This window comes from Psittacula echo (assembly GCF_963264785.1).
Source record: "Psittacula echo genome assembly, chromosome: 4".
NCBI classification, from domain to species: domain Eukaryota; kingdom Metazoa; phylum Chordata; class Aves; order Psittaciformes; family Psittacidae; genus Psittacula; species Psittacula echo.
This window is the reverse complement of record NC_137738.1, coordinates 121,186,565-121,196,677: the sequence shown is the minus strand read 5'-3', so window position 1 is coordinate 121,196,677 and position 10,113 is coordinate 121,186,565. Positions and strand designations below refer to the sequence as shown.

The following is a 10,113-nucleotide window of genomic DNA, read 5'->3' as shown; positions in this document are numbered from 1 at the left end:
GCACCCAAAATAGCAACTTAAGCTGCTGGGCTGTTGCAATAGAACCCATTTTATTGACTCATAGGGTAGAAAACCAAAAGAGCAGCAGCAGGATGTGATGTCATTAACTCAAAGTCATTGCTCCTGATGCTACCCTCGTTTCTCCTGGCTTAGCAATGTGACAGTGGAAACTGGCAAATTGGGGGAAGAGTCTTCTAAACATAGCTTTTGACTCCCCCCCCACCATGTTCTTATCAAGCATTAGATGAATAAGCAAAAAGTTATATAAGTTTTAATCCTGGTTTTTAGCCAATAGCTTTAGAAAGGAGACAACATTAAAATCCATGTCCTCCAGACTACAGCTCCTTAACTTAGTTGCCCTGAAGCTCTTTTCCTTGCCTGACCAGCCACCTGCACCAACCTTCTCATGAAGCCTCCAGCAGCAACAGGTATGAATGTGGGTCCTGGACTGACCACAGTTTGGCTTTGGTCACACTCAAGTGACCTGCCCAGCCTGTGGAGCCTTGGGACAGGCTTCTCCCATGCTACCTACTCAGATGAGCACAGCCACGGCACTGTCACCCTCACTCAGCTCCTTCACCCCAGCTCTGGGCTGCCACAGGACACAGAGGCACGGCGTGGGCTGGTGTCAGACTGCCCCTGCACCCAGCTGGCTTGGCCACGTTAGAGGGAAGAGAAGCCACACACTGAAGCTTCCTGTGCAACTTCAGCAGAGGAAGAGATCAGAATAGTTCTCGTGCAGTGTAATGAATCCCACTCCCAGTGCAGGAGGGAAGTCCCCAATGCCAAAGGGGAGCACAACCTCTGACTAAGTGGCCACAGCACCTCAATGTGGCACTGATGCCAACTTCTGATGTTTTCTGAGCAAACCACACTGCTGCCAAACCATGGAATGTGTATCCACCTCCATGTTCCCCAGCCTCTACTTCCCCCTGCACAGGAAGCAACATAGAATCATGGAATGGTTTGAGTTGGAAGGGACCTTAAAGCTCCTCCAGCTCCAACCCCTGCCACGGGCAGGGACCCCTTCCACTGGAGCAGCTTGCTCCAAGCCCCTGTGTCCAACCTGGCCTTGAACACTGCCAGGGATGGGGCAGCCACAGCTTCTCTGGGCACCCTGGGCCAGCGCCTCAGCACCCTCACAGGGAAGAGCTTCTGCCTAAGAGCTCAGCTCAGTCTCCCCTGTTCTGGCAGGTTCAAGCCATTCCCCTTGGCCTGTCCCTACAGGCCCTTGTCCAAAGCCCCTCTCCAGGTTTCTTATAAGCCCCCTTTAACATGCTTATGATGTTCCTGCCCTGTGTCTGAGCTACCCACAAGCATACAAATCCACAATGATCAGCACGTGCTTTTCTATTCCACCCTCTCCCATCTTTCCCTAACTAACAGCTGATTTGGGAGAGAACCTCTGAGGCAGGGGTGAGGGGAGACACGCGAAACCCACAGCGCACAAGAGCCCATAGTTGATACTGCTTGGAATAACTCATTCCAACACAATTCTATGTTCTAACACATTCAGATCTAGAACAAATGTACAACTGTGAGTAACTGGGCTCCAACCCTGTCTCAGACAAGCCCCGAGGTGCAGGAAGCTGTCAGCACCAAACCCAGGGAAAACCAAGCCTCTCCTGCTATGTGGCAAGCACAGAGTAGGACTGGGGGGCTGCAGGTCTCGGTGCTTGGGTGTAAGCCTGCAAGGAGCTGCAGGTTGGCTTCCCAGCCTCACAGATAGCATCGTTTCAAGCTCATTTTAAGAATCAGCAACGTGGGAGATGATGTGAGAGGCAAGCAGCAAACTCACAGTGATGGGACAGGTATCACCTGCAATTAGGCATTGAGATTACATCAAATGAAAGTGGGGCAGTGAAGCATGCTGCTTATCTCAGACATTTACCTCCATGAGAAGAGTTCTGAGAATGAGCTGGTTTAGATCCTGCAGCATGGGAAGAACAAACATCAGTTACAAACACCAGTTACAAACACCTAAACCCCCCAACTCACATGCACAGGAATGCTTCAAACTCGCCTGTGGGCTCCTCTAACAGAACCCAAAGCAGAACAAATGGGACTGAATACCCAAAACTGAAATCAGTGTGCTGTGGATCAGAGTCCTGCTGTTGTTGCCACGTCTTTACTTGCATTTCCACTCAGCCACTGCTCTAATCATAGAACCACAGAATAGTCAGGGTTGGAAAGGACCTTAAGATCATCCAGTTCCAACCCCCCTGCCATGGGCAGGGACACCTCACACTAAACCATGGCACCCAAGGCTCTGTCCAACCTGGCCTTGAACACCGCCAGGGATGGAGCATTCACAACCTCCCTGGGCAACCCATTCCAGTGCCTCACCACCCTCTCAGTAAAGAATTTCTTCCTTATATCCAATCTAAACTTCCCCTGTTTCAGTTTGAACCCATTACCCCTTGTCCTGTCACTACAGTCCCTGATGAAGAGTCCATCCCCAGCATCCTTGTAGGCCCCCTTCAGATACTGGAAGCTGCTCTGAGGTCTCCACGCAGCCTTCTCTTCTCCAGGCTGAACAGCCCCAACTTTCTCAGCCTGTCTTCATACGGGAGGTGATGCAGTTGTAGACCCCACACAACAGGGATCCATTCCAGAGCTCATGTTTGACTGTCATTTCAACTCACAGGTTATGAATTAGCTGCAAGACTGGATCAAAAAGCAGAGAGTGCCTTTGTGCACAGCTGATGGACACGGCTGAGAGGAGGCAGGGGCTCAGCGTGCGAAGTGCGACCAGCCCTGGGAAGTTTCTCTTAACTGAAAGGGTGAAATAAGATCATGCAATGGTTTGGGTTGGAAGGGCCCTCAAAGCTCCTCCAGCTCCAACCCCTGCCACGGGCAGGGACCCCTTCCACTGGAGCAGCTTGCTCCAAGCCCCTGTGTCCAACCTGGCCTTGAGCACTGCCAGGGATGGGACATTCTCATTCTCTGAAAGGGTTTCTCAAGTAGGGAAGCCCAGGCTGTTATTCCCTCTCCCTGTGCAGGGGCCGACATCTGCTCACAAACATCTGTAGAGATGCACAGATGTGACTTTGAGTTTTCACCCAGCACCCAAATCTAAGCCCACCTGAAGAGGAGAAGCTCCTTTGAGATCTGAGCACCTGAATGCTGCTGCTCATCCCCTCTGGACTGGAGCAGGTTCAGCTCCCCTCCCTTAATTACCTTTCCAGCCCTCCCAAAACACATTCCCTGCAGAGGGACAGTGCACAAGAGGAACATGACCTGCTTCAGGAATGAAGTCTCCTTTCTGAGTCCTTGTGGGGAACCACAGCCCTGCAGTGGCTCTGCTCCCAGCCGCACTGTGTGCCCCTTCCCTGCTCGCTCACATGGGCCTTCCTCTTCCTCCACAACCCCAAAGTAAGAGGTTGCCTCCAAAACCCAGGACAATAAATGAATACCCAGCACACCTGCTGGAGGAGGCAAAAGTGGGAATGATGCCAGGGTCATGGAATAACCATCCTTGCACTGAAAATGCTCTTTTCCACTCTGTCACTTCCAGCTGTGCTTTACTCTCACAACCAGCCGCAGATGTGGTCTGAGGGGCTCTGTGCACCTTCCCAAAGGGGAACTCCAAGTCTCAGGAGCAGGAGGCCATGTTTAGAGGAAAGAAGGAAGGAACGGAGCCTCACTGGGGAGAACTGACTGCAGGGATGCCCCCAGCTCGAAGCAGGTTCAAGGATCTTCTCCGACGGCTCCAAGAAGCTCCTAATTTCCTGTCTCTGCTACTAAAGCAAGTCAGGATCTGCCTGAAGACCAGGGAGACTCCAGGGCAATTCCAGAACCTGCTGGGGCAGGAAAGTGCCCGCTGGGACTAGAGAGGGAGCACAAACAACCTTGGGGCTTTCCAGCCCCCCCAGACTCGATGGGGGGAGCCTCTGGGCTACTGCAAGAGTTTCCAGTCACTGGTTACAACAGAGTGGAAAAACAACAGCAACAAAGCTCCAGCAGCGGAAGCAGCGGAGGGTGGCAGAGCTCTGGCTTGTGCAATCGCTTGTGTCCCTTCTGCTGGCTCCCGATCGGATGGGCTGCAGCCAGAGAGCAGAGCTCTCAAGGCAGCACTCCAGGCGCTGAGAACACCTCCTGTTAGCTCTTTCCCCAAGGTAAAGCACACAGAAAGGACCATTGCTCACTTTGCAGCAGCGCTTCTGGCACACAAGAGGTTGCATTCACACACAGGAGAGCCCAATACAAACCCCCCTTCAGCTTGGGAAACTCGCCTCATAACACAGAGCAGTAAATCAGTTCTAAACCCTGTGCTCCCACTCGGCACCTCCAGACCTTCCCAGCGATGCTCCGGCAGGAGCAAAGCCAGCAGATACCTGCGACCACACCACCCGCAGCATCAAGCATTAAACCCAGCAACTTCCCCATCCGCCTTCCCCCTCGGCGGCGGCTGAAGCTGCTGCTGGCACCACGCGATGGGGAACCTTCACGGGTCTCACTGGGAGAAGCATCCCCTGTGCAAACCTCCTCCCCCAGCCCTCAGGGCCAGTGGGGCTGCAGATTCCGGTTGTCCCAGGGGACTGGGCAGTTCCCAGCCCGCCCCAGTCCCCTCCCAGTGCTACAAAAGGCAGCGGCAGCAGGTACCGGTGGAGAAGCAGCGCTGAGGACAGTGAGTAAAAGGTGAGTAAGCGGCATGGGGAGGGTGGCTGGAAGCGCTAGTGGGCACTTGGATGTCCTCTAGCCTTGAATCTGCCCGGCTTTAAACACCCCGGGGCTTCCTTAGCCCTGTGGTGCCCCAGCTCCATGCTGCAGGTTATTCCTGATCCATGTGAGGGATGCGGGGAGGTCTGCTGGGGTCCTGTGGCAGGGCATGGAGCGGGGATGTCATTGGGGTCCCTCCTCTTCAGTTCAACTCCATGATCCCGGTCTGGAGAGCAGCAGAGGGGATGATGGTAACACCAGGGTCCTCACCTGAAGTCTGCACCCGCGTGCTCAGGTCACGAACACAAGACCCGGGCTGAGATCAGTGACAGAGCAGGGCAGGAGAGGAGCCGGGCAGTGCTGCTCCAGGCAATGGGAAGTGTCCCAGGAGGGATGCCCAGCAGTGAGTGAGCTCCCCGGGTGCAGGCTGCCCCACACGAGCCTCCAACAGCTACTGCAGAGCAAACTTGCTGTTTCCCTTACTCCTACAGGTAAGGCTAAAGAGATGGTCACTGTGGCAGGGAGCAAACCACAAGGGGATGGGGTCACGCTGTTACACGTGGCTCCCCATCATGTTACCCTTGAACAGGCACCGAGGTGGCTGAGCAGGTTTTGGTGGGGCCAGAGGTACCTGGTGGTTGTGCAGAGATGTAAATCCCGGGTCCCAGCAGGTTACAACAGCGCGTTTCAGAGGACCCAACAGAGAGATGCTACCGCAGAGGCTGCTCAGTGCCTGCCTGCGTGGGGGGAAGGCAAGAAGAGAAGGAAGAACTCATTCGGAGTTGATCTACACTGGTCTGAAATGAGCAGTGCTCTCCTCAGACTGTTCCCCACCACCATCTTCTACCATTGCCTCTTGGAAGTAATAATGAGCGTGTGTTTTTAATGTAGTTAAAAAGGGATTCACAGATAAAACTGATGAAACAATCTCTGTACATGCAAGTAAACCAGGGTTATTGTGAGTTTTGTAAGGGTATGCATTAACATTGAGCATACTATAATGCTGGATTTGACATTTCAGGATGAGGATCCTTATTGGAAGCCTTCATTTCTACTCCATTTCTTTCTTCCTCAGTGGAGCAAAGGGATTTCTAACCCAGGATACACCTACAGCCTACACCTTCCCCTTCTACAACTACTCCTACTTGAACCTCTCTTCTATATCAGAAGCAGGAGCTCCCAGAACAGCCAGAGCTCTCAATTTCTCACATAATGCAATAGAAAAGGTAACCAAGAAAGACTTGGAAGGTTTTGGCACGTTGGAAGTTCTAGACCTTTCCTACAACCAGATTAAAGACATTGAACCGGGAGCGTTTGAGAGCCTGCTCAGCCTCACTGCTCTGGATCTGTCATTCAATGACAAGGAACTGGTCGTGTCGGGTCTCCCACCCCACGTGAAGCTCGTACCCACCACCAAACCCTCAGAGGCTGCTCCGGAGCCTTCTGCACCCACCGAGGAGCTGTTCCACGCATCTGTCCTGCAGGATCCTCACCCGAGGCCCGGATGGAGCACAGGGCACGTGCCTCAAACAGGAGAGGAAAACACAACGGGCTCTTCCAGAGGAGGGGCAAAGGGAACAGTCTCCCCCACAGCCTCGTTGAGGCCCAGTTTCTGTGGAGAACCAGTAAACGGGACACTGGATCTGTCAAACAGCAAACTGTCCGAGGAGGAGCTGATGTTAAAGCTGGATCCGGACCTGTGCCAAGCTCAGCTGGACCGGGTTCTGGAGCTTGACATCAGTCACAGTGCCCTGGAAATGGACCTGCTGTCGCTGTTCATCCTGTTCCTGCCCATGAAGAACATGCGGTCGGTTGATGCCAGTTACAACAAACTGACAATTAACATCCTAGACGTCAAGAGCATCTGCACCTTCCCCTTGGACAAGCTCTGGTTTGTCAATATCAGCAACAACCCCATCAACAGCCTGGACACGATGTGCCTCCCCACAACAATCAAGGTCATTGATTTGTCCTTCACCAACATAAGCCAAATACCCCAGAACTTTGCTAAGAAGATGTTGAACCTGGAGAACATGTACGTGCAGGGGAACCACTTCATCTACACCGTGCGGCCGGAGCTCCCCGACCCGCTGGCAAAGCCTCCCCCTGGATCTGTGCACATCAGCGCCATCTCCTTGGTCAGGAACCAGGCTGGGACCCCCATCGAGAGCCTTCCCAAGAACGTGAAGCACCTCAAGATGTCCAACTGCTCCATTGTGGAACTGCCAGAGTGGTTTGCTGGCACCATGGAGGCACTGGTATACCTGGATCTCAGCAGCAACCGGATTGCGGCGCTTCCCGACTTACCTCCCTCCCTGCGGCACCTCGACATAAGCAGCAGTGATATCAAGGTGATACCCCCTCGTTTCAAATCCATGTCCAACCTAACGGTATTTATCATTCAGAACAATAAAGTCACAGATATGCATCCCGAGTACTTCCCCTCGACCCTAACCAAATGTGACATCAGCAAAAACAAGCTGAACCTGTTGCCATTAACCGAGGCCCTGGAGAACCTCCAGCATCTCAATGTTTCTGGGAACCTCATCGCCCGGCTGGAGGCCACCAGCCGCCTTTCTGCCCTCACCAACCTGGACAGTAGCCACAACCTCATTGCAGAGCTCCCCGATGACTTTGGGGAATCTCTTCCGATGCTGAAATACTTCAATCTCTCCGGGAACAAGATCTCCTTCCTGCAGCGTGGGGCTCTCCCAGCTTCTCTCCTCGAGCTGGACATCAGCGACAACGCCATCACCACCATCGTGGAGGACACTTTTGGGCAGCTGACGCAGCTGCGTGTTCTGACTGTTCAAGGCAAACACTTCTTCTGTAACTGTGACCTGTACTGGTTCGTCAACGTCTACATCCACAGCCCCCAGCTCCGCATCCACGGCAAAGAGAGCCTCAGGTGCAGCTTCCCACCAGACAGAAGGGGCCAGCTGGTGGAGAGCAGCCACCTCACACTCCTGCACTGCTCCCTGGGCATCCAGATGGCCATCACGGCTTGCGCTGCCATCCTGGTGGTGCTGGTGCTGACGGGCTTGTGCTGGCGCTTCGATGGGCTCTGGTACATCAGGATGGGCTGGTACTGGTGCATGGCAAAGAGGAAGCAGTACGAGAAGAGGCCAGAGAACAAGCCCTTCGACGCCTTCATCTCATACAGCGAACATGACGCAGAATGGACCAAAGAGAACCTGCTGGGAAAGCTGGAGCAGGATGGGTTCAAGATCTGTTACCATGAGAGGGATTTCAAACCGGGCCATCCCGTGCTCGGGAACATATTTTACTGCATCGAGAACAGCCACAAGGTCATTTTTGTCCTCTCCCCCAGCTTTGTGAGCAGCTGCTGGTGCCAGTACGAGCTGTACTTTGCCGAGCACCGGGTCCTCAATGAGAACCAGGACTCCCTCATCATGATCGTGCTGGAGGACCTCCCGCCCCACAGCGTGCCCCAGAAGTTCAGCAAGCTCAGGAAGCTGCTGAAGAGGAAAACCTACCTCAAGTGGAGCCCCGAGGAGCACAAACAGAGAATGTTCTGGCGCCAGCTGGAGGCTGTCTTAAAGACAACCAACGAACCGCTGCTGAGAGCGGAGAACGGACCCGCTCAGGATGTGTGCGAGATGGAGAGGTGCACGGAGGTGTAAAGCTTGTGCATGGAGGTGTAAAGGTTGTGCACGGAGGGGTAAATGGAGGTGTAAAGGTTGTGCATGGACGGGCTGTGCTCAAATAAAAGCGTTCCTGTGCTCACCTCTTGCAAAGGTGCTGTGTCACAGGGGGTTGTCTCAGATCAGTCCCAGGACAGGTTCCTAGTGAGTTTGTAGCACGTGTGTTATTTCATCTGATAAATAATCCATTATCCAAAGGGCTGAGGCCCGAGCACTGACACAGCTTTTCTTCCCGGGTGCTTGACTGTCTTCATAGAATCATAGAATAGTCAGGGTTGGAAAGGACCTTAAGATCACCCAGTTCCAACCCCCCTGCCATGGGCAGGGACACCTCACACTAAACCATGGCACCCAACGCTCTGTCCAACCTGGCCTTGAACACCGCCAAGGATGGAGCATTCACAACCTCCCTGGGCAACCCATTCCAGTGCCTCACCACCCTCTCAGTAAAGAATTTCTTCCTTAGATCCAATCTAAACTTCTCCTGTTTCAGTTTGAACCCGTTACCCCTTGTCCTGTCACTACAGTCCCTGATGAAGAGTCCCTCCCCAGCATCCTTGTAGCCCCCTTCAGACACTGGAAGCTGCTCTGAGGTCTCCCCGCAGCTTCTCTTCTCCAGGCTGAACAGCCCCAACTTTCTCAGCCTGTCTCCATACGGGAGGTGCTCCAGGCCCTGATCATCCTCGTGGCCTCCTCTGCACTTGTTCCAACAGTTCCAGGTCCTTTTTATGTTGGGGACACCAGAACTGCACACAATGCTCCAAGTGAGGTCTCACAAGAGCAGAGTAGAGGGGCAGGATCACCTCCTTCGACCTGCTGGTCACGCTCCTCTTGATGCAGCCCAGGATACGGTTGCTTTCTGGGCTGCGAGCGCACGCTGCAGCCGGCTCATGTTCATTTTCTCATTGACCAACACCCCCAAGTCCTTCTCTGCAGGGCTGCTCTGAATCTCTTCTCTGCCCAACCTGTAGCTGTGCCTGGGATTGCTCCGACCCAGGTGTAGGACCTTGCACTTGGCATGGTTAAACTTCATCAGGTTGGCATCAGCCCACCTCACAAGCGTGTCGAGGTCCCTCTGGATGGCATCCCTTCCCTCCGGCGTATCAACCGAACCACACAGCTTGGTGTCATCGGCAAACTTGCTGAGGGCGCACTCAATCCCACTGTCCATGTCACCGACAAAGATGTTGAACAAGAGCGGTCCCAACACCGATCCCTGAGGGACACCACTCGTTACCGGTCTCCAGCCGGACATGGAGCCATTGTCCACAACTCTTTGCTTGCGGCCATCCAGCCAGTTCTTTATCCACCGAGTGGTCCACCCATCAAATTGATGTCTCTCCAATGTAGAGACAAGGATGTCGTGTGGGACAGTGTCGAACGCTTTGCACAAGTCCAGGTAGATGACATCAGCTGCTCTGCCCCTGTCCATCAGTTTCGTAGCCCCATCATAGAAGGCCACCAAATTGGTCACACCAAATGTGCCTTAGCATGCCTTCCAGGAGAATGTGCTCCAAGAGTTTGCCAGGCACAGAGGTGAGACTGACTGCTCTGTAATTCCCCGGCTCATCCATTTTCCCCTTCTTGAAAATGGGGGTTATATTGCCCTTCTTCCAGTCATCGGGAACTTCACCTGACTGCCATGATTTTTCAAATATGATGGCCAGTGGCTTAGCAACTTCATTCGCCAGCTCCTTCAGGACCCAAGGATCGATTTCACATCAGGTCAGCTATTTCCAGCATTTCTTGAAATGCTGGGATGTCACCTGAAAGGAAAGAGAGCTTG

The 10,113-nt window shown here is 53.5% G+C and overlaps 1 protein-coding gene across 1 annotated transcript; it reads left to right on the top strand.

Moving 5' to 3' along the window:
• Window positions 1–5,609: 5,609 nt before the first annotated feature.
• Window positions 5,610–8,620, top strand: LOC308220221 (uncharacterized protein). The gene has a single exon (XM_080616030.1). The coding sequence runs from the start codon at window positions 5,685–5,687 to the stop codon at window positions 8,304–8,306; it is 2,622 nt and encodes an 873-aa protein (XP_080472156.1). The 5' UTR covers window positions 5,610–5,684; the 3' UTR covers window positions 8,307–8,620.
• The last annotated feature ends 1,493 nt before the right edge of the window (window positions 8,621–10,113 follow it).

Excerpts from the sequence above, each read along its gene's own strand:
- LOC308220221 (XM_080616030.1), top strand. The coding sequence starts at position 5,685 with ATGAGGATCCTTATTGGAAGCCTTCATTTCTACTCCATTTCTTTCTTC.